We start from the raw sequence: 25,166 nt of genomic DNA on the forward strand, positions 1-25,166 counted from the left end.
TTTATTACCACAATGACAACCACTTCAGACGTTCTGGGGCTATTCAGAACTGCAGCAAAAGCATATCATAGTGGAGAAACCATTTAAAACATGTATTATCATAGGTGCTAAAGCTAACAACTAATTTCTGAACAATGCAATTTTTTTATGTTAAAAAAAGTGATACCTCCTCAGTTATCTTATTGATAACATCTATATTGTTTTCTTTTTTATAATACCTGACACAATATTTAGCAAGAGTTGAAGCCCCATTTGTGTTTTTTTTTTATGGAGAGCCCTTTTTTTTTTAGTCAATCTAACAAATTCTCGACTGTTTCGACAGTTTGAGTATCTGTTGTAGTTTTTTTTATTTATTGCTTTCTCTCCTTTGTTAATACTATATTAGTAATCTGTCATTTCAGAATACACGCATTTTACTTTCTTTTGTACTAGAAAAACGGAAACCCCTGGTTGAACTAACTCGACTATTTCCACTTTCACAGATTTAAAAGCATGCAAGCCCATGGAGAAATCATATTCCTACTGTGGAGTATTGCGATGCTTCAAGAGGGAAAGACTTTCCTTGTACATCAGTCAGGTAGCGAATTCCTACAACATAAATATCCCCATAAAACATAAAATTGATTACAATAATGTCAGGCTAAAAGATCTACCAATCATATATCTGATGGGTTTTCCCATCTTCAAATCTTTACCCCATGTTTATAACTGCAAATTTAGCGTACCCGCAGGTAATAACCACCTCGTTTTAGTTCTTCCCTTTTGAAAACCTTCTTCATTGATTGGGATCTCCTTTCTCAGTTATATCGAACAATCAGAAAGTTTGATAGGTCTAATTGTTTTCACTGCTAATTAGTATTAGTGCTCTCAGCCAATATATTATCTTTATATTGCTTGCAGTCCTAAATGCCCACCTCATTTGCAACGCTTTGTGGCAGAGGTAAAATTAATAAATAGGGAAACATATCACACCATAATGTTCAATGTTTCTTCACACTGTGATCTGACGATTACGCTAACATTAAAACTGCAATATTGGATGAAATTTTGTGCATGTAAATATATGGCCTCGATGGCTCTGAAGCAAGATATCACCCTTCACGTCCTAAACTGGTGGGTTTTTATCTCAGATGTTTTGCCCACCACCTGGAATTTGCTTGCTCATGTGCACTGCATAGATTCCATTTTTAATTGGCACTCGATAAGTCTTAATGTGTTCATCGATGATGTGTTCATCGATGAGATGCCATAATATTTTAGTCGGTCTGCAACTCACATAGACGAGCTCTTTCCAAACTGCTTTTCCGAGGACACATCTTGTTTCTGGCGGGAGAAATACGATTTTATGTTTGAGATACACATCCTTATAGACCAACACGCGGCGCGGCTCTGTTTACCAACACGGCCGGAAGGCCACGCATGCGCAGTAGTTATGTGGCCAAAAGCGGCCAGGCTCTCCATGTTTTCGCCACTGCGTTCCATGGCGTGCGCGCGTTGTTGGCGTTATAGAGACGCTTCTAGCTCTATTTGTGCTTCGTATTTTCTGCCATCATATGTCGTACGTTATACCCGACTATTTGAGCTCGCTACCCGAGCCTGAACGGCAGTGGTATCGAGACGAACTGTGCGTGGACGGAGTTGCCTTCCACGATCCGTACGCCGTAAGCAAGACCTGGTGCAATTCCGACGCGAAGTTGCTGCCACCGACGTCGACGGCTTACGCCGTCGTTTCGCCGAGCCAGTTGAAGGCCGACACCGAGCAGGCGTAGAGGTCTCTCCAGTCCTACGATTACATCCAGCCGGTTTCCGCACTACCGGCGAGATCAGCAGACTGCGGGTCTGCGGAAGTGTATTTATTAATTGATTAAATACGCACAGCGTTTTCGAGTCACGGTATGGTATTTTTCCTACCCTCATGACCCCAAGGCATGAGAAGCGGTAACGTTTTGTCCGTCCTGCTGTCTTAGCGGCAACACGTTTGAAGTAACAGTGTATCGGGTAACGCGTTACTTTTTTCAGTAACGTAGTAACCTACTCGTTACGTTTTCGAAACAGTAACGGGTAACGTATTTACGTTACTATTTTAAGTAACGGGTAACGTAGTTATGTTACTCGTTGGTTCTTCTTGTCAAGTCATAAAGGAATTACACTTCAATTTTTTTCGTGTTTTTAAGCGTCAAGCCACGTGAATTTCTGAGTTTTCTGCTTTTTCCTTTGCATTTTTTCCCGTGAGTATTTAGGTGAAACCATAAAAAGAGCTAAAGTAATTATGTTCAGTTTCTGCATGAACATAATAGTTCTTGAAATATGATTTTATGCGTACCTGTACCATCAAAACAGTAAAACGAGTTAAATCATAATTTAAAAAGTAACGTGCGTTACTTCTTATCGGTAACCCGTTCCTATTATTTTGAGGTAACGTGGGTCGGTTACGCGTTCCTTTTATTTGCAAGTAACGAGTAACGCATCTCGTTACTTTTTTTCGGTAATGACTACAACACTGACTTTCTGTCGCCGATTTTCTTCCGCCTGATAGCGCGGGCGTAGCAAGCCACCGACATGCGCTTGGCCGGTAGTTTGTGCTCAAAAACCGTGGGAACAAAATCCCGGTGGTCTCAATCAGACTACGGTTTTTCTGCTCTTAAGCAAGCCTCTGGACGGAGATTGAAATGGAAGTGAGACTTGCCTTCAAGAAAGTGCTTGCCGTACGAGCGGTCGTTCGCGCGAGGCGACCGTTATTTTCGATCCACGGATCTTATCCACCTTCTGCGCCCTTCAGAGTCAGCCGGGAACTTGTGAGAACTCACCGCGCAAAGTTTTTTGTACCTTTCGGTTCAGTTAACGGCTACACAGCTTTGCGGCATGCTGAAATGCTATGACGCCCAAGCAAAACGTGAGTCCTTTGCTCACATCACCCGGCGCCGGCGCGATCGCAGCGCCACCGCAGCTCCGTGACGTCAAGCACGCGTGTCGGTCTATACTCAATGTTTATTATAAATTTAATTTTTTTTAAGAGAAACGTTGAAGTGAGATTGTGACCAGCTGACAAAGATTGTTTTCTGGAAGTTCTTCTGCTCTAAACATCTCGTATCAAAGTAAATATATAATATAGTGTAACTACAAAGACTGCAATAACGATGTACTGCTCAGTATGGTTGTTCTGGTAGAAACGCGGCCAACTTCATAAGTATAAATCTTGAAAGAAATTACGTCTACTTTTAGACCATGTGTTTCAGCAACGAATTTCAAATAGCGTGAAAAAGGGTGGTTGAGAAGAAATTAAACACTTTGCTAAAAAAATTGCCAGCCTCAATACATATTATGTCCGCCACTAATTGCGAATAAAACACTAATAGGCTAAGTAATTACCTAAAACAACAATAACTTTTTAGCTCGTGCGAATAATTATATGGTTCTAATTAGAAACTAGATAGTTACAGCCATAGCCTCCTATATATTGACCAAGCCTGGCAGATCACTCCGAGAAGCGGCCACCGAAAATTAAAAGGTGGAGCGGCAGACAACGCATGACAGGAGAGCCACGTGACTGGCGCGCCGCTGTGGCACCGCAGCACACTTGTTCACTCTCACGAGCGAACAAGTGTGTTTCAGGTTTCCGCCGCTGCAAAAGTTGTGCGCTGACGTCCAGTTTCCCCGAGAAATGACTGCGACTAGGCACCCTGTGGCTCCTTCGTCGAACTTCCACGCTTAGTGAGTATAGAGGAGGCTATAGTACAGGATTTTACGATGTTCCCAAAAACGCTCAATTAGGGCGCGTTTCTAGGTGTCGGGTTCCTGTCGGAGCGCATATTCGCGCCTGCTGAGCTTCCCCAACGTGGCCGAGTTACCAAGCTACTGCCTCGCCTCCCTCATTAGATGGAAGGAAGTGTAGCGGACGTGCGTTGCGCGCCTCGCACAGTTGAGGGCAGGACCGCTGGTGCAAGGTGCTCTCTGATAGAAAAACCAAAACCTTAAAGCGCGCCCAAATTGAGCGATTCTTCGGTATGCGGTAGAACGCTGCACGTGCCTTAGTGTTTTTCGCAAATATGAGTTTATTTAGTGGCTTTCAAGGTATTCATTTGTGATGAGCAAAATGATTGACTAATGGTAAGGGTTTCGAAAGAAACGCTGCCAGCACGCGCTCACCGTGATGCGGCAGCACCCTCAAGGAGGCGTTGTCTGGGCTGAACTCCCTCAAATCTGCGCTCCACGCCGCCCCCCCCCCCCCCCCCCTTCCTTACAAACCCAAGCGCCCGCGAGGACACATGCAGAGTTTGTGTGACAAAGACGAGCTCGGTGTCTCGTGCTGGATTAGCTCATTATAATATTTCAGACACGGGTTCGGGCTTGTTACGTTTTCTGCTAAGCGTAACCTGTACTGACCCGGTGATTGCTCCATGCCCTTGTGACGTCTTCCCGGTAACGGGGCCCAAACTCAGGTTTGTAAAAGCAAACGAGTTTTATTGAATTAAAAAAAAATTGAATGTAACAAAACGCTCTTCAATAGGGCTGGGCGTGGATTAACGAGTTTAACCCAATTAATCTCCACTATTTAATCAATTAACTCCTCGATTAATCGGTTTCGTTCATTCCCCCGAATAATAGTCTTAAAAAGGTCAACATTAAATTTTTTTCATCGCCGAGTATGTAACCAACTGCGTAGTACAACTTCGGATTTTAAATCAACCTTCATGTGTGGTTGAGAACAGTCAAAAGACACCAACACTCACAAATCAGTACTTCAACCGAGAAGGCAAAGTTGTTTATCGATATTCCACGGCAATAGTAAACTCCTTGGATTGGGCAGAGTCGTCTCTGCTGCACTAAACGGACACTCGCGCGGTCCTGAAGTGGCCGGGACGCGTATAACCCTCCCACTTGTTTGGAGTTGCAAATATCGCCCCTACATTTTACTTCGGGCGGTCAAACTTTCTTCAAATATTTTCCTTCATACATGTCTACTCATCCATGTCTGCGCAGTTAAAGCTTTAAATGTTTACTTCTTTTGTTTTCCAAATTTAAACCGATTAACCCGTTAAATAAATTAATTGCAATGAAGGCATTCATTGCTTAATGGGTAGGTTAATCGACCAAATGACCAGTCCTACTCCTACTCGTAAATGCCGAAATGCGTCACAAACAGGTTACGCAACTCTTCACCCCGCTGGCGCGCGGGCGGAGAGGACCATTTAGCGAACTAAACAAACGGAAACTACACGGAACAACAATACAAGAGGTTACCATTTAAACTTCGGCCAACAATTTGAGTGAACGCAGAGTTATACAAATGCAAAACAAAATACGTAAAGCTAAGGTGCACAAATTAAATGACGATTATATAAAGAAGGTGAGTTGAGGGAGAGTCGCATTTGCCAGTGCCCCAGGAGCGTCGGCAACCTCCTGCGATGCCCTGTTCCAGGGGGGGAAGGGTGGGCCCGGTGGCTTCACGGTGGGCTAGTGGACGGCTCGATGTGGCCGACCACACACCCCCGCACGCACTCCTTAAAAGGCTTTCCCGCCTGGACCTGGTCCGCTACCGGCGCACTTCCCGAGCTCGACGTGACGATTCGGCGTTTCCGGTCTTCATAGCCTCCCTCACACTGCCTTGCATTCCGTGTCCACGTTGTCCTAGTCGCCGGCTCGTCTTTCATTCCCCTGCCCACCAGGCCGAACTTTGACCCAACATTCGGCTTTAAGCGGGCTCGGTTTTTAGTTTTTCCAGAAACGGGGAGAACCAAAAAAGAAACCAGACCCCCCTCTCTTTCTCGGCGCGCTGAGAGGTGGGGCGGTGGTCGGCGACCGGACGTTCCCTCTAAACAAAAACACCCAACAAAACGACAAGTTGGATACTGTAACAGCGTAGCCGGATTTTGTGACATAATAACGGACTTAGATATGGAGAAGGCGTCTTCCGGATAATCAGTCGCGGCGGGTGGCGGAAATCGAACATGCAATCGGGAACAAAGAGTACGCTTATATAAAAAAACATAAATGCTGTAACATATTTTGGGTAAAATAATTTTGACATGTGAGTCATGTAGCACAAGGCGCATTGAAATATATGTGGATGATAGTCTTTGAAAGCATTGAGATTCAATTTAATAGTCTAGTAGTTAATGCACCGTTTCTTTTGGTATTTTAATCAAAATTTATAACATGCTAGTGTTCGTTTACCTATTTCAAATTCATATGATCAAGTTGCGCGAGACACACCTATTATATACCTGTCATATTTAGACGGCTCAAAATTTAATAAAAGCAACTTGCCTTAGTGCATTTTCAGCCATGAGTCACAGTTGGTGATCATGGCGGCCATTAAAAAAGAAGTAAATCAGTTAATTGTTGAGCAGCTTAACGCAAACTCTTCAATCAACTTTTTTTTTTCTATTTCCGGGGGCAAAACATATCTTTGGGGAATAGAAGCTCGACTCAAATTTGCCTAACCGTGAAATCTTTATAAAATTATTTCGTGGGCGCTATGGTGCGCGAATGGGCACACTTGAACATGGCTTGAAACCGAAATTAAGCGGGAGGAGAGAGCCCATGTCGTCAATTCCGGTGCATTCTACCACCTCCAGAACCGCTGTCTGCACACTTAGTGTCAATTTGAAGCTCTCTAAAAGAGTGACATTTCTTGCCCCTTTGTAGCCTCTACAAAATACTTTGAAATTTCACAGCACCTCTAGACTACATTTAGGTGGAATGTAAACTTTACGAGTATAATACGCCTAAAAATAGAACTTTAGATCGTAATACAATATGTATAGTTAATTAGCTAGTTTATTAACCCATTTAGTTTTTTTTTTGGTTGCCGTCTTTGTCGCTAAATTGTCCCCAGGGAAATATAAGTTTCTTCTTTCAATCCCTAGGTAAAACAAAATATACACCCTATATAGCGGTAAATTGCTTATTGGAAAAATCAGCGCAATATATATTATTAATCCGAAATAGAATATAAAATTCCCTTTACCGTTTCTTCATTAATTTTCGTATTATCTTCCAGGACAGAAGAATGTCTGTGAGACAGAGGAATGCAGAAATTTAGGTTTGAAACCACATTTTGTACATTAGTGTTGTTAGGCTAATGTAATACTATCTGAACAGAGCATATGGTAATTTGCCATGTGTTTGCTTCTCAAGTAATACGATCGTTCAAATGACATAAAATATTCCCGAAATGTTTGTTGATACACTATATTTTGGGATCAGATGATTCGTTCAGTATAAAAATCCGCTAAAGCAAGCTCAACACAGATTCCAGACTGCAATAGTAATTGTTGAATTTTACATATGGAGTTGTTATTGTGATTTTGAGAATATGCTTCACAGCGAAACGACTTAAGGAGGAAATCAACGATAAGGTGAACCCCTGCGACGACTTCTACGAGTTCGCCTGTGGCAAGTGGAAAAGTACGACTCGAATTCCAGATACATCGACATCAATCAGCAAGTTTGTTGAGGCCATTCAACAGATGGAAGCAAAAATGGCAAGTATGTATCACTAATGTAAATACATAATATAAATCCTAGTTATGCTTCAACATGTTTACTTCATCCAATATTTCAACATTGCACGGTGTATTTTGTTTTGTGCCTATCTTAAAACCAAGGACTCAAAAAACAACTCTATCACTTTCATCCAGAAAGTACCTCAATTGTATGCAACATTTATAAATAACAGCAATGTGGAAGGAGTTAGCCAATTTTACGCGAAATATTTGAATATCTAGATCACTACAATGTTTTCACAAGCCTTTTCTTTGTCGTTGTCAGATAGGGATATAGACCGCAAAAATATTACCCAAAGCTAGATGTATTATTGGGAAAAGGTGCACAGTTGCAACCAGATATGGGAAAGAATAACTTCAGGTTGACCATTAAAGATATTTAGACAGACCAGAAGTTTGTTAACAAAACCCTTTGAATTCGTGCTGTGAATGTTATATTTAGGGGTTTCTTGAATAATTGTTTTTTCTAAACCTTTTACCGTACGAATTTTATATAGGAATTTGAATAAAATATAACAAGGTTACCCATATAATTTCTTTTTATTTTACGGTGACAGCGCAGAGAAACAATCACACACCAGATACTCAGCGCGTGTGCTTGTCTTTCTGAGTATCTGGTGTGTGATTGTTTCTCTGCGCTGTCAACGTAAAATTTGGTTTACCAACTCGCCCAAGCATTCATCCTATCCTTCTAAATATTTCTCATGACAGTACGTGTGAGCCTCATAATTGTTTTTACAAATGTGAGCTTTTTGGGATGACGGATGATAATGTGTCATCAGATGTGCACAAATATTTATGTAAATACCACCTCTCGACTTAGTTATTTTTGATCAGAAGCTTTCTCTTTCTACTCTTCGTCTTTTGCAGAGAGCATTTATATCTTGCGCTTATTACAATTGCCTTTAGACTGCAATAACTTCAGGTTTAACAACGCTCATTACTTAAATATTCAAGGTGCTGCTATGTGATCAAAAATGACCTCAAATTATGCTATCTTTATGGGTAAATTTGAAGACAAAAACTTTATTTGGTCTTATACTGAGAAGCCGGCCATATATGCCTGCTATATTGACGGTGATCTTATAATCTAGAACGACCCAGAAAATACACGCCTTTCCTTCGTCGATTACATTAACGGCTGTCACCGCACAATTAAATTTACTTGCAATTGCTCCGTGAGCACCACGCACTTTCTCGATGTTAGCGTTAAAAAACTGGGAGAGAATTTACTAACAGCGCTGTACAGGAAGCCTACATGCAAGTGCAATATATTTTGCTACGATAACTACCACCCAAAATTTAAGAAGAAATCATATACCTCAGAATCAATTCATTTGGTTACGTAGAATATTCTCCGTAGACACGAAATTGAAAGAGAAGTTAACTTCACTCAAAAGCACGCTACTTAACAAAAACAAATATGCCAAATCTATTTTTAATGACGCCAAAAATAAAGCGCCCGCTTCAGTCTTCGCAACAACTCCGCCCTAAAGGAGAAGGAGTACCATTTGTTACCAACTACTACTCGAACATATCAAGACTAGGTTCTATACTGAAGAGACATTTATTATTCATGCACGCCGTCGAAAAACTTAAAGAAGGTATTTCCCGAGTCACCCTTTTCCACTTTCCGCAAGCATCGAAGCCTCGGGAAAATGCTATGTTCACATTATACGAAACGTTCGAATTCATCCGGTGGCTGTGGTCGTTGTCGGAGTAAACCGTGCCAGCTCTGCACTTTTCTTTTTGACCGCTGATTGTATTTCGAGCTGGGCAACAGCTTTCTTCATTATTAATAAACGACATATTTACTTCAAAACTTCTAACGTGATATATATTATCAACTGCACACTCTGCATCATGCAATATGTAAGGGAAACTAAAAAATATCCACACGGGAGGGATTCTATGGCCACAGGTCGGTTATTGTAAAAAAGAGAAATATACATGTTACCAAACACTTCAACTCTGACGTATACCGTAACATCATACGCATCTCAAATTTATCATCCTGAAAAGTAATTAAAAAAATATCAGACTTGAAAATGAAGTCATATTGCATATCGTAATTTACTTCGTTGGCTCTAGTAGGCATCAATATCTCAAAGGGAAACCTCCATAGATAGTTGAAGGCTTCTTGTTGGTAAAGGCAAATTCCCATCGCGTCGATTAAGACCTCTGAAAAAAGTTAAATACAAAAAGTAATAGCATGCTTTTTTTTTTTGGGGGGGGGGGGGGTTCTTTTGCTGTTAGGTTTTTTGTTTACATGACCTTGAGCCAACGTCCCCTGACGGGCCGAACTTACTAGAATTTGGAAACTTTTTAGTTGAACGAACAGACAGCGAAAGGTTCGTAAAAGAGACGTACCTTTCTGTGTTGGTTCATTCCACTAAAAAGTTTCCAATTTCTTCCACCACAGTCTCAGGTGTTATATGACATGATTAGCTATCACCAGCTTGCCTGCACAGTCACTGCCTTTTTCACTACTAGAACTTAAAGCTTTCACTGGGACGCTATTTGTCTCCACGCCGCTTCACGCGTTGTGTGCACTTACACCGAGACGGTGCTTTAAGACCCGCACATCCTGCGTCGTCTCTTCGTCTCCGGTGCTGGCTGTTCACTCATGTTTTCTTTTAGATTGTTTTTCTGGTGACGCACGTAGTTTTGATCTTATATTTGTTATTTCTGTTCAAAGGAGGTCGTAAAGATAAAGGGAACACCGCCTTTTACTATATTTTATTGCTTTCCGCGGAGACTGCCATGACCGGGTTTTCCATTTTTTTTGTATCGTGCCAGTGTGTTGTTGCACACGTCGCCCACTGTGCGTGTTTATTTTCGGGGTTGACTAATTTTGTCTGCTTACATTTGACTCCCTTCTCTCTCTCGATTCCGGAAAAAACACATTCGGCAAATTCGATTTTTCTACGCTTGAACAAAAACAGGCTCTGCTCGAAACGTCGAAAATAAGGCGCACTATTTTTCTGTCTGATACTTTCATGGTAAAGAATTGCTTATTAACACCTTGGAGGCTGAATTACTAAGGTTAATGCTTATGTTTATCACAAACCCTTCAACCGAGTGTACGCAGGAAATCTCTTCTGAAGATAAAAAAAAGAACAGAATAACTTCCAAGAGGTAGGACGTCCCTCAAATATGTTGTATTTATGTATAGCTGTGTATATGTGTACATTATTTCTAAAGTATCTCTTTGACCTGCGCAGTGTCTGGTAAGAAGTAAGGCCTAAAGTATTTATTGTGCCACAATCGAAAGCGAGCATGTATTAAACCGTCTCTTCTTTCTTCGCTCTTCATTGTTCCTTTCTCTTCTCTCTTCACATGTCTTCACCTGTCTCTTCTCTAACTCTTCACACTTCACTGTTCCTTTCTATTTGTGCGTAATTTTAACCATGTTCAATCATTACCAACTCACCCAACTAACCACTTTACTACAATACGTATTAAACAGATTTGTGTTAACCATATAAAAGTGTATATCTTTTCGTGTCTTATAAACTTTTTTTTTTTAATTTAGGCCTTCTTGCGAGTAAGCCAATGATTTACGACAAGAAACAGTCGCTTGAAGACAAAATGGCTATTCTCTTTAAAAGCTGCGGAGACACAAGTAAGAATTGTTCAGCATTTATTTCATCATGCCGTGGTGCAGAGATAAATGAAAACACGCGGCGCAAGTGTTACCCTTATCGTTATTTGAATTGCATTGATGTTAAGACACACCTGCAAAATTATTTGCAGGTGATCTCCTTTTCTTTAGTACACACGCGATGTTTAGTATTGTTTATGTGTACTTTAACATAGTGTGTATTTGACGGTTGCACGACCTGTCTTAATTTTTAAGCTTGTAAAATAATATTTTGAACAGTATATTATCACTGCCTTAGTTAGTTTTGAGGAGTTAAAATAACAACATTAATAACAATAATTATAATCATAGTATTAATATTTCTTAATATATTTTCTCCATTTTATAGATTACATTCTATCCACCCCTTGTGTGTAGTCTGCTATGTTTTTGATGTTTTTTTGCCTTTCGTTACTTTCCCATACTACCTCTTCCGGTAAAACACAACACAACAACAACAAAACAAAAATTTCTAGAGTTATAGTAGTGTTTGTGTCCTGATAAACAAATAGCTAACTCATTACCACTGGTAAACAAATAGCTAACTCACTCTCACGTGTCTATGCTACAGAGACGCCCCTTTCCTTCTTTATCTCTCCCTGTATCTTGACATAAGGGCGTCAGCGCAGCGCTCTAGCTGGCGGCCACATCAAGCCCTATGTCAATAAGCCCAGGTTGCTATTGACACTCCGGTGTTTACCCGTTTCCTAGACACAGCACATTTTAGGCTAAGATAATAGCGACACCAACTGATGAACGCATCTACCAGTACCGCTAAGAAAGAGAGCCAGTCTGGCAGGAAAGAAGGATCAAGAATCCTTCTACTGGAAACATGCCGGATGACAAGCAGTTCGCAAGCGGAACCTTACGATGAATCTCAGTCAGATGGGGAGACACACGGGGAATGAACTAGCGCATTAACACGAGTGAACAATATTCCGAAGGCCAACAAAGCAGACGGGTTCCTGACCATTGTGGGTTCGAAAACGTACGATTTGCTGAAGGGGCTGACCGCCCGAACACTCCGGCCAGCCAACCGCTACTGGAACTGCAAAACGCATTACGACAGCGCCTTCCGCCCAGACCATCAATTATTGCCGAAAGGGCCAAGTTTCACAAAATATTGCAGCAGGAATTTGAAAGCATCTCGGAGTTCGTGGCGAACCTCAAACAATATGCACAAACATACAAATTCGGAGCGAATTTAGAATCGACGCTCACAGACAAATTTGTGTGTAGTTTAGCCCCAATGGACATCCAAATAAAAAAAAACTGTTTATGAAGGATGAGTCTCTTACCTTAAATAAAACAGTTGGTATCGGATTATCAGTAAACGTGACTTCCAGAACGTAACAGCGTGCCGGCCCAGTCGAACAGCTCAGGAGGACGTCCCAAAGTTTTACGCAGAGAGACGCCGTGAACGGGACAGCTCTTCGTGCTCGCTATGCGGCTTGCGTCACCGCAACGGTGAGTTCCGATTACGAGCACCGACGTTCCTTAGGTGCATCAACCCAACCGACGTCTAGTTCCCACCCCCCAAGAGCGAGCGGGAAAAACACAGAGCGGAAAGGCGTCCGCAAGCTAATCTTCGGCGTGTTCGAGACCGAGGAGGGCGTCGAGCCACAGCTCCAGACAACACCAACGCAAAAAGCGGGTCACGGGTCGATGTGCTTTACAACCTATATTCAGGGAGTGCCACTAAAAGTGAAACTGGACACTGTAGCAGCAGTATCGGTGATGCCTCACCGGCTGTTTGGGTCATGTTTTCCACAGGTGAAGCTTAGAACGGCTTCTGTGTGGCTTCGTACGTACACAGGGGAGTGCGTGCTTCCGGAAGGGGTGGCGAGAGTAACAGAGAAGGATCAACATCATTCTCACAAGATGCCTCTGCATGTTCTCCCCAAGGAGGGCTCTTCCCTCATACGAAAAGACTGGCTGTACCCGCTTCGCCTAAACTAGAGTAGCCTCAACCACGTAGAAGCTGAAGACCAGCAATCCTTGGGACAAGTCTTGAACGGGTATTGCCAGATGCTGAACGACGAACGCGGGGAGATTTAAGATGAGCAAGTTCAGCCCTCTATCAAGCACGAACTACACCCGAAGCTTTATAATGCTAGAAGCATTCCGTTCTTGCTGAAAGAAGCGGTAGAACAAGAACTTGAAAAACGTTTTGGCCTTGGAATGATGGAGCCAATTTCGTACCTTCAATTTGCCTCATCGATTTAACCGGTGGTGAAAAATGGAACTGTGAGCATCTGCGGGGACTATAAAGCATCGCTGAACCCGTGCCTAAACATCGACAAATATTCTTTACACAAGATAAAAAAAATAATTGCCATACTGTCGGAAAGGCAAGTATTTTTTAAAATTAAATTCAATATAACGTACCAGCAAGTAGTTATCGACAGGGTTTAACGCGAGTACTTCAACCTTATTACGTATAAGGAACTATTCGCAGTAACTGCCTAGCATTCGGGGTTGCATCTGCACCTGCAATCTTTGAGAAGATTATGGATAACATGTTAAAAGGACTGAAAGGGGTCATGGTTTTGGAATTTTTTAGAAGAATAGAGATTAAAAAAAAAGATCACACCAAGCGGGGCTTGAACCCCGTCCCTTGTGACTTCCGCGTGCGACGCCAGATTCGCCACGCCAGCGGCAATATAACACTTGCTTTTATGAACTGACTGGACATGCACTAAGATTATATTACATGATGTAAATAAAATGTTTTTTTTTATTTGGATGTAAAAAATAAATTAATATGTCTGCCTTGAAGCTGCAGTGAAGCACATTATATAACCTAAAACCGTGCAGGGTTCTGACTGCGCATTAACAATAACTTACTTCTTTTCAACGAACTATTAAAAAAAAAACATTATAGCATAGCAGAAAAAATAGACCACAACTTCGTTAAACCGTAACGACTAAGTAAACTTGAAAGCTATAAGCAATTTCGTTTGTTGAAATTAAACACTATAGGTACCGCCCACTGGCTATCTAAAGTTAGCGTTCATGTTTATGTTATGCCTGCATATTGAAAGCGCGCGTAACTAACATTTTATTTCACTTTTATATGATATTACATTTATATTATGTTTCATGATATTCTTTTTGTTTTAGCCGTTACACGAACGACAGAGATTGCTGAAGTAAAGAACTTAATGAAAAAGTTCAATTTTGGATCATGGCCACAGACGACAAGTCAATCTCGATCTAAGGGCGTCTTTACAAAGATGTTAAAGGACGCTGGTTATCGTGGACTGTTCAGAATTACTGTCGACGTCAACATCTTCCAAGTTTCACAGTACACAATTCACGTGAGTTTCACAATATAATTGGTGTCATGCACCGTCATTGTTTTATACCAAAGCAATGGAAAGGTTTCATTAAACCATTTAGCCAATTTTTAGAGCTCAGTTCTACTTGTTTCAAAATTGTGAAGTGGATATCATTGATCTCATTATTGTGTAAAGTTAAGTTGAGTCAAACTTTATAAAGACAAAAAAGTAACACGCAGTAAAAAATGGCGGTTTATTATGGCCAAAATTTAACGGTCAGACTTTTTAATTTGCAAACACTTGATTGGTGACAAGAAAAAGTAGTGCGTGCTTACGTGAGCGCGAGCGAGTCCGGCCTCTAATAATTTTTTGAATGAAATCTGTCTTCCTTCGAAAGAAGAAATTTAAACCGATCAAAAGAACCGATATTCATCCCGTACGACACGCCTGACCAGCAAGCCGATTGCACAAAGACGTCGCCGAGCCGTCGTCCCTTCTCGTGGCTGAAGACATCGCTCGCTCAAACGTCAAGCGAGAATTGCGTACTTGCGTACTTCGAGTTGAATACGTGGCCAATGCGTGGTGCTGCCCGACTTCAAGCCGGGAGCGCATGTACTGGAGGGAAATCGGCAGCACACTTCCGACATACAGTCTACCCGCTGCATTACTATGTATGATAGAGTTGCTTTAATAGCTCAGGGGAAACACGTCCGCTTAACGCGCAGCGGGCAAGGGTTCGATTCCTAATCTTGTCATACATTTTGCAATGTTTACATTTCTTTTTTTACAATTATCACTGAAAAAATGAAAGCCGCTTACAACTCCCTGTAACGCCGAATTAGAGCGCAGCTCTTGAGGAGGAGGAGGGAAGGGCACTGGGGGGGGGGTTAAACTAACCAGGGGGGGGTCACGTGACCTTGGGGGTCACGTGACCCCCAATGCCGATGATGTCATCACTGACGTCACTGATGACGTCATCAGTGACGATGACGATGCGGGTACCGATGACGTCATTAGTGACGTCACTGATGACTTCACCAGTGATGATGACGATGACGATGCGAATGTCGGTGACGTCATCAGTGACGTCGCTGATGACGTCATCAGTGATGATGACGATGACGATGCGGATGCCGGTGACGACATCAGTGACGTCACTGATGACGTCATCAGTGATGATGACGATGACAATGCGGATGTCGGTAACGTCATCAGTGATGATGACGATGACGATGCGGATGCCGGTGACGTCATCAGTGATGATGACGATGACGATGTGGATGCCGGTGACGTCATCAGTGATGATGACGATGACGATGTGGATGCCGGTGACGTCATCAGTGATGATGACGATGACGATGTGGATGCCGGTGACGTCATCAGTGATGATGATGACGATGCGGATGCCGGTGACGTCATCAGTGATGATGACGATGACGATGTGGATACCGGTGACGTCATCAGTGATGATGACGATGACGATGTGGATGCCGGTGACGTCATCAGTGATGATGACGATGACGATGTGGATGCCGGTGACGTCATCAGTGACGATGACGTCATCGGGGGTCACGCGACATCGGCGGGGGTCACGTGGCCTCGAGGAGGGGGTCACGTGACCTCAGGGGAGTCACGTGACTTCGGGGGGTCACGTGACCTCGGGGGGTCACGTGACCCCCCACGAGGTCACGTGACCCCGGTGGGGGGCTCGCGCGGTGCATTATGGGACATTTCCCATGATGCACCGCGCGGTTACGCCGACGGCGACGGCGACGGCGACGCCGCTCAAGCCGGAATCGGGCCCCTAAGAGCTGCTCTCTAAAAACAATTGTTGTGGACGATACGTTGCTGAACTAAAGGGTATGAGATTCCATTTTTGACACCCGTAAACTCAATGTAGTCAGTTTCCACAAAATGCACGGAACATATGAATCGGGTAGCGTCCGCTTTCTGAGGTTCCCGTAACTGCTGTACACGAATTGCAGCCAGCCATGGGTCCCGACCCATTGATCTTTCGGAAACTTGTGTAATCTGTCGCACAATGCCACTTGCAGATGCAGGACATGCCAGGCAGCTCTTCACGCAACATCTTGGAAGTATTCTTTTCGGAGCCGATCACAGGAATTCACCACGGGCACTCACTACTACTTTCCAACAGTTAAATATACAAAACAACTTATCTTGAAGTACAGAACAGCGAGCGGAACAAAAAAAAAATTGCGGTGGCTTTTCCCGGCTATGCCAGGATATGCGTAGCGTGAGCTTATGCGCTCAAAATGAGAGGCGCTATCAAGCGGCTCCGGTGCAGCGTCAAACTTGGCTACTGCGCAACAGAGGCGCACAGCTGGGCAGGCGGCGGCGCCAGTGCGTTTGCCGTGGCTATGACGTCACTCCTCTAAAATACCGCCGGTCTGCGCGCGCGCGGCGCGCAGACCGGCGAGGCGCGCGCGGCGGCGGCGGAGCGCGCGGCGGCGGCTCCGATGCGTCAGCTGTGCGCCGTGTGACGTCACTGCTCCTCGCGCCTGCGCAGCACAGAGCACTGCTCATTATGCGAGCCACGCGAAACTGCTCAGCCTCGGCCAGTGTAGCTCAAGGCCCGTTCACACACATGCGTCCGAAGCGACCGGAACGACCGGAACAACCGAAACGACCGTTGCAAGGGTCTGCAACCGTCAGTTGCCATAGCGACGGAGGGACGCACGCACGCGTCGTTCACAACGCAAGGAGTTGGAGCGAGCCCCACTTTCCCTGCTGCGTTGGAAACAACCGAAACAACCGCAACGACAGACCAATCACAACTCGAGGAGAACGGGTCGCGTGCGTTGCATGCCGGTCGCGGGCCGGCTCCTTCTGTCTGCAAACATGGCGTCGGTGGTGATCGTCGACGTGGACGGCGTGGTGAAAGCTCATCGTTCCACGTAAAAGCGCTAGCCTTGACTGTGAATATTCGTCGTGTGTTGCTATGGTAACCCAGCACGTATTAGAAGGGAAGATCCACCTACTCATGCGGCGATGTCGTGGCAGCACTCTCGAGACAGTAGAAACGCCCGTGCCGGCGTGTTTGATCACTTCGACTACAGTGGCGCTTCCTAAGCATTTGTGTCCTCGAACATCGTCCGGATTTCTTATTTGGCGAATTTCATGCGTGTGCTCAAGTTCAAGGTACTACTGGCACGTACCGTATAAAGGATGCGAATTTTCACGCGTTTTCATCACCGGAGAAAAGTGATTAGTGTTAGCTATCCTGAACGCTCGCAACGTCTATCTGATCACGAAATCGTATTTCTATGTTGCTATATCGCTGCTAAGACTACATCGTCTTTTATAATCGTAGAAAAGGCGTGTGGCGAGATTTCTATTACTGGCAAAGTCGTGCATTAGAGTCGTTATCGTCCAAGACGGCGTACTGAATCTTTTTCTTTTCTTTTTTTTTTTCATCCACTGTACCCTGCAAGCCTATAGTGAAAAAAAATATTAATAAAGCTTTAGGCTATAGAAATCTGTCTGTCTATATTCTGTTACGCTATTGAGTGGCAATGCGTCCCCTTTTAGGGGCACTGCTGAAACAGCTGACGGCGGCGTAGAAGCGGTCGCCGTGCTGCCAACTCGCTGCGCTTGTTGCAGTGGTTGCAGGTGTGTGTACGCGCGGAGCAGAACGGTCGTTCCGGCCGCTCCGGTTGCAACGGACGCATCGCGCTCGTTGTACATGTCTGAACCAGCCTTCACGCTACAATAACTGTAAAGGAGTCGCACGGCGAACGGATCCCGCGACACATTTTGTCAGCTGCGTGCGGAAAGAAAGAAGAAAAAAATCGCACGGTCTGGTGTAGCCACGTGACTTCCGCCACTCACTCGCTCCGGTCCACTTCTCGGAGGTTTCGGTTTTGGTTTCGAGCAGTTGCGCTTTTTGGCTTTATTAAAAAAAATACGTGGCGCTGAAGCATAATATTGCCATGGACCTTGGTAAGTAAGCGCGTGCGTGGCCGAGTGGTTACCGCGCTTGACTGTCGCGCGGAAGGTGTAGGTTCGATTCCAGTCTCATTTTCTCCTTTTATTTATTCTTTACACTTGGCCTTCTCGTAAGTTCGAGAAAATTCTTTTCTGACCAAGTTCCGAATGTTCTACGCATCGAAAGTTCTACGCCAAATGATCCAGAAATCCACGAGGGTACATAGGGACTCCGCAGGACGAGCGGGGTCAGTCTCGCCCTAGCTCTCTCGAACCTGCTGTTCGACAACTTCGACGCCCGCGACGCTTTGTTCTCACTTTCTGTTTTTCCTTTTTGTTTTGGGCACAAGTTCGCCTCAATGAACGTTTAGTTTCTTCAGTTATTCTTCGCCTCATCATTTGTCATTCGTGACTATATCAATTGGGTAGGGTGGTTTCATTTGAAATCGAACACGCTTGTCTGGGTGGGTCTTTCGATTTTTTAAATATATGTCATTGCCCCATTTCTGGAAAGAACAAAACCGCTTTTTAAAACTTTTTTTAAAAATATATTTCGCTTCACAAAAAATTATTGAGTGGAGCAGGGTGAAAATCTGTTTTTTACTCCGTGATTTTTCTACCCAGTTCTGTACCCTGGTATGAATACGGGAAGCATACAAAACTCAGTAATTTTTTGTGCTCTTGTATGTTATTTTGACTATTTCTTATTTTAAAGGAAAATGCTTTTGATTTTTTTTTATGTAAAAGTGACCAACATTGTCTCTTCGACAATCCGGTGACATCTTCAGAGCCTTGTAACTCCTGAGTTATTACATTTGTCGCTTACCAAATACTATGCGGGTGTAGCCCTATATATGGGCTATCGACGGACATAAGTTTAGTTTGCTTTTATTTTCACTTAATTTTTTATATAAAACTTGAACCATGGTTGAAAATGAAATTAACCGACATTTTTGAACCCCCTTTATTCAAAAAGGCAATTTTTTATTTCGCTCATTTTTTTTTCTGTTTTTTTTTTGCTGCCGATCATATGAACTTTCCATTGGCTTGATGAGATTTCCCCCTTTTTTGCTGTTAAATCTCTCGAAGTGATCGAAATCGCTCCCACGTGACAATGCGGTGTCAACTTCAGGGCCTCGTAGTTCATGAGTCGCTTAGCAAATACTATGCGGGCGTACTATACATGGAATATTGGCGGGAAAAAGTTTAGTTTATCTTATTTTACTCGAATTTTTATATAACATTTGAAATAAAGTCGAAAATGAAATTAACCGATATTTTAAACCTACTTTATCTAAAAAGGCCATTTTTTATTTCCTTCAACTTTTTTATAATTGCTGCCGATCATATCAACTTTAGTAAAGAACGGGCTTTGTGAGAGGAGCTTATTCTGTAATTCTTGCAAGTAACCTTCTTTAAACCAACTTTTGTTAATGTTGGTAACAGTGGTAGATTATGTAATAGGGCAGGTTGCACCAAACATGTTTTTATCTTCGACTTTTTTTGTAAAAAACGGCATCAGATGTAGCCAGATACCTAAGTCAAGCAAATTATTGCGATACAACAGATACATTGTAAATGCATTTCACTACTGAGATACAAATACATTTTTCAAATGTATCTCGATACAGAGATAGATACTCCATAGTATCTCTAAAATACTATTGCGATAAAGTTTTATCGCGATACTGCCAAACCCTGCCTAGAGGCCTCATTTTTGGAATCACCAATTTGGCCGTCTTCAGCGTGGAGTTCTCGCGTTTCCAATAGCGAAGGGCGGCGAGCGGTTTGCCGCATCGCCAAACTGCTGGCGGTCAACATACCGAGAGGCTTCTTTTGCTGACACACTTGTTACATATTTTGACAGAGAGATGTTTACATACGGTTTAGTCCAAGATAATAGCTTTTTTTGATTTCTCTGCACTCCCTGCACCGGTGCAGAATGGTGTAGGGTAGTGTACTTCGTGTACGTGTATTGAAGTGCGACAGGAGGTACTCCGCCCTACAGTTGCTTCCATCGATGCAGGAGATGCAGGAGCTGCAGAGAAATCGCGCGAAGCTAATGTTTGTGGTAGGCGAGCCGAGCCTGTAATGCAGCTCGGGTTGTTCCATTGAAACTCGGGTCGCGTGTCCGCCGCTCGTAGTGCGTAGCTACTTCCTCGATCGCTCTGTGTGCTTTGGTACACGTTCCTCTACTGTGCCGATGGTACACGTTGCTCTACTGTGTAGATGGTGCACGTTGCTCTGATGTGGAGATGGCGCCGTCCGCTTGTTCGATACAGTTAATTTTTTCCCGGGTAATAGAAGATTGGAATTCACTTGAAGATTATATTGTGACGCTTTCTTGGATCGGACATTTTACTGTTGGGCTTTAGGTAAAATTGTCTTCACCCGCTTTTTAAATGCTTATGTTTAGTTCCTATATATACAGTGCGATCGATTCCGCTCCTGCAATGGCTCTCAATGAAGAGAGGCAGTATAGGTAAATAAGAGTAAAAAATAGAGTTCATATCACAAAAAAATATGTAATTATCCACGAGAACCCTTAAATCTCGTGGTAATGTGGTCCGACGTATAGTTTCATTTTCTAGAGTTTATGCAACAGATAAATTGCCGCGTTTTCTTGAAATATATAACTTGGGTTTTGCGAAGGTTTAAATTATGTCATTTATTTCGCACCATTTTTCTACTGCAGCAGAGTGCAGTTGGTGATAGATTTACCCACCCGAAACAGTTTAACATCATCTGCAAACATAGCTGCCTGATAGTGCTTCACGGACGACATCAAATAGTTTCTAAAAACGATCAACAACAAAGGGCCAACACTCGAGCCTAATAGCTCAAACCGTGGTATAAATGCATATAATTGCGTGACAGGTAGCCAGATACGCTAGCGTGGTTCTGTCATTCATGCAAATAACTCTCAAACCAGGCAATGTGCTCAGCACAAAGACTGTAATTTTCAAGGTTTAGTAATAACAGTTCATTGTTGACTTTGTCGAAAGATATGGACATGTCCAAATTTGCCGTGTCGTCCTGACCCCGACTTTAAACTATGGGAATAGAATAATTAAAACATGTGCGCAGATTCGTCTCAGCAAATCTGTCTTGAAAGAAACCATGCTGCACCAGGGTTATCCATTGTTTTTAAATAACTACACAAGAGACCTCACATCGCCTTCTCTAACACATATTAGAGTGCCTTTAAAAAAGATACTGTACAAGAATTACTAACAACTCAACAATTACCACATGTAAAAGAACCAAGTGCAGAGTCGTAGAGCTACAGGATACATAGTTTTCTGGAAAGATACCATTTCGTAGAAACAACTTAAACAATTTGTAAAAGATACGAGTAAACATGGTGAAGGCAGTCGAGGCTAAGGTGAAGGCTATACGCCTTCACCTTAGCCTCGACTGCCGTCGAGGCTAAGGTGAAGGCGTATAGCGCTTTGTGCCCTAGCCGGTCCTGCTGCTAAACGCAGCGTGGTGGAAACTTCCCGCACGTGAAGTGCTCGTCGGCGACAGTCTTCGTAGACTCTGTCGCCGATTAGGGAAAGAGTCGAACCGGTGTGAATTAGTGCGTAGTAAATGTTACCACCGATCTCGACGCGCACGTGCGGCCCCTTCTCAGATGTCAAACCCTGAGTTCGACATGCCGACGGGGCAAACACCGACCTGTCGCTGACCGCAACCCCAGGCCCGTTGGCAGAATGATGAGGGGCCTCGGCAACGGCCGGCAACCGCGAGTCGGGAAGTCCAATTAGTGGCGCCGGCCTCTCCCGTTTCCCTGAGACCCATGGGGGGAGCTGCCGTCCATGTGCACTGACGCTTGATATGCCCAAGCTGATTGCATTTATAGCACCTGACCTGTCTCCTGCCATTGTGTGCTGAGCGCCCGCCGCTACCGTCACGCGAAGCAGTGTCGCGCCGGGGGTCATTGTAGTTCCTGCGACCCTCGTAATGATTCGCGACTCCGCGGTGGTCGGCTGCGCCGCCTCCCCTACGGGGACGCGCCCTGGAAGAGTCCGCGTTAGCTGCTCTGCGCCTCTGTTCAAAAGCGAAGGGATCTAAGGCGCGGGGCACAGCAGTTGCGCCACTCCTATGTCCTGTAACGGCCACGTACGGCGTACGTGAGTCGTCGCAAGCTCCCGCGCCTCGTCCTGTCCAGGCGCAACCCGGCTCCAGAGATTCCTCTGCGCGTGGAGGGGGGCGATACGTCAACTCGGCGAGCAAGCTCGCCTGAACGATGCGCGCCTCTCTGGCAAGTGCTTCCAGATCAGCGAAATCACGTCCGCGCAAGTAGGGTTTAAATCTAGGGTGACACTGGCGGATCGCCCTAGCTACCTTCTCCGCGTCTGACGCTGTAGGGTCGGCTCTGGAGTAGAGCTGCTGGAGAGCGCGGATGTATTCTACGAGGCTCTCGTCCGGATGCTGAGTACGGCTGGCTAGCTCATCTCTGATCCGCATCTCATAGTCGGGAGGCAGAAATTCCTCTCTGAATCGTGTCCGGAAATCTGCCATCGAAAGGAACGGCCTCTGCATTCGCCTCCAACGCGCTGCGTCATCCGTCAACGCGATTGGGACGATCTGTATCGGGGCCGTTTCATCCGACGCGCCCAACGCGGCAATGTACGCGTCTCGGTCGTGCAAGAAATCGTGAACCGATGCTGCGTCGGAGTAGCCCGAATAGGTCGGCGTCGGCACGCTCAACCGCAGGCGAGGCACGGGCGTAGGCGCGGGATTCACCACCCCTGGGGCCAAACCCATCTGTCTAGAAAACGTCGCGAACATCGCCGTCATGTCGTGCATTAGTTCGCTGACGTCTCCTGTGTGCACCGCCGGAATTGGGGGTTCTAGCGCTGCCGCAACGCTCGCTTGCCCACTCGTGCCTTCTCCCACGTCCGAGTCAATATCCGCCACTGACTGGGTTGAGGCCTCGGGATGGGCGGCCTTATTCCGTAACCTGGACATGGCGGCAGAACGTTAAACACTGATGTCCAGCGGAGTAACAAAAAATTCAAATGGGGAAACAAAACAAACCTAAATTTAGAAATCGCGATTCGTGGGACTCCCTGGGAGCGAAAAGAAACAACGGCAGACTGATCGGGCCCCACGTTGGAAGCGCCAGTTATATGGGTCGCCTGTCAATTCCCGATCAGGCCTAGTTCTACTCGCTCCGAGGAAGTCACACAAGGAGCGCTATCATAGACAACCACTTTATAAATACTCAAATTGTGCCGTCGATTCTGTAGAAGGCCACGGTTGCCCTGTGGTCCGGGTCTTGCCTGGGCTCGTTCAGCACCGCCTCTTTCGTTCCTCACGGCCCTTCGAACTCTGTCCACGCGCACCTACCACGAGCGTCCCTTTCTCTTCTTCCTCGCCGCTCACGGGGCCGTCCATCCACGTTCAGCGTGGCTCGTTGTCTCCCACTAGGTTATTCGCTAGTGAAAAACTGCAGGTAGCGAGAAATTTATACAGTGGTCTTGAACACGAGACAAAACGAATGTCGAATGAAGTAAGATACTATCTTTTTTTTTTTTTATGATACGAGCACTTTATAACGAATATGAGGTCACTTACAGCACAGATTACAAGAAATTCACACGACGTTATTGGACATGAAGACATGGGAGTCTCGTACGAACATTTGGCACGGTTTCTTATAAGATGCGAGCAGCTTATAAGGAATGCCTTATAAACAATGATACGAGGTCTCTTATACTAAGAGAACTTGTATCTTTCTTCATCTAGTATAAAAACAATTCCGAGCTTTTACATTAATAGATTAAATGTAGGGGTAATCATGTGATGCAAGTATATTGTATCATGTGTTATATACAACAATAACAGATTATACAATGCTCGTCTAGTATACAATGTGAAATATATTATATTGTATAGTAGACGATTGGTTGGTGGCTCATGCTACCGCCTCTGACTTGGCGGCAGTGCCGGTAGCACAAGGCACCACCTTTCTGTCTACTCTATTTACCAAGGGCGGTACCCGGCCAGCGATTACAACATCAAGGGGACTGAAAACTTCGTTTGTGAAGTTCTGATGCATCGTAACCCGGCACAAACAAGATTTAAGCCTTCTTGTGCCGGCATATCACTCAGAGCGTCACAGATGACAACTGCCTGCATGACTGGTCCGTCAACGTTCCGTGTCTCTAGCGCAAGGCTACAAAAGCACGGTACTTCAACAGCTGCATTTCACTTGGCATCAGCGGCGGTAGCACAAGGCACCATCGAATGGTCTATTGTATTTACCACAGGGTTCGTTACGGAATCTTTCATCCTTCCTTTTTCCGTGTAACGGCTACTCCTGCTGCTGCTGCCTGCGTGTTCCGAGTGGAATTGCTGTAGTGTTGTTTTTAAAATTTCTAAGAACATGGCGAAGGTGGCGAATTAACTGAAAGATGAGCTAAAAAGAGAGCTCAAGCTAATGAAAGAAGTAGTAGAGAGGACCTTGAGAAACGAGCTTCGTGAGATTAACACGGTTCTAAAAAGCATAAACGGCGGCATGGATTTTATGAACAAAGAGTTTGAAGAAATCAGGTTAAAGCTTGGGTCTACAATAAATGGGAACGCCGCCCTCAAGAACAAAATGCAGAACTAGGCCAAAATTGTGACATGATGGCCGTACTACTGAAAGAAAATGAACTAAGACCTGCTCAGTGCGAGCAGCATTCACGGCGCTACAACATCGAGGTAAAAAGAATACCTTAGAATGAAAAGGACAATGTCAATGATCTTGTATTCAAATCTGGCGACGTAATCAGA

The 25,166-nt window shown here is 44.4% G+C and overlaps 1 protein-coding gene across 1 annotated transcript in view; it reads left to right on the top strand.

Annotated features, from left to right (window-relative positions):
- The first annotated feature begins 492 nt into the window (after window positions 1–492).
- The window catches only part of LOC120848084 (neprilysin-1-like), a 115,723-nt gene continuing 91,049 nt past the window's right edge, over window positions 493–25,166 (top strand). The window contains exons 1-5 of the mRNA XM_040220011.1: window positions 493–577; window positions 7,004–7,045; window positions 7,330–7,491; window positions 11,044–11,133; window positions 14,275–14,471. Of these exons, the coding sequence (XP_040075945.1) occupies window positions 493–577; window positions 7,004–7,045; window positions 7,330–7,491; window positions 11,044–11,133; window positions 14,275–14,471 (576 nt within the window). The remainder of the gene's footprint in view (window positions 578–7,003; window positions 7,046–7,329; window positions 7,492–11,043; window positions 11,134–14,274; window positions 14,472–25,166) is intronic.

This window comes from Ixodes scapularis, unplaced genomic scaffold (assembly GCF_016920785.2).
Source record: "Ixodes scapularis isolate PalLabHiFi unplaced genomic scaffold, ASM1692078v2 PGA_scaffold13__105_contigs__length_92229423, whole genome shotgun sequence".
Taxonomy (NCBI): domain Eukaryota; kingdom Metazoa; phylum Arthropoda; class Arachnida; order Ixodida; family Ixodidae; genus Ixodes; species Ixodes scapularis.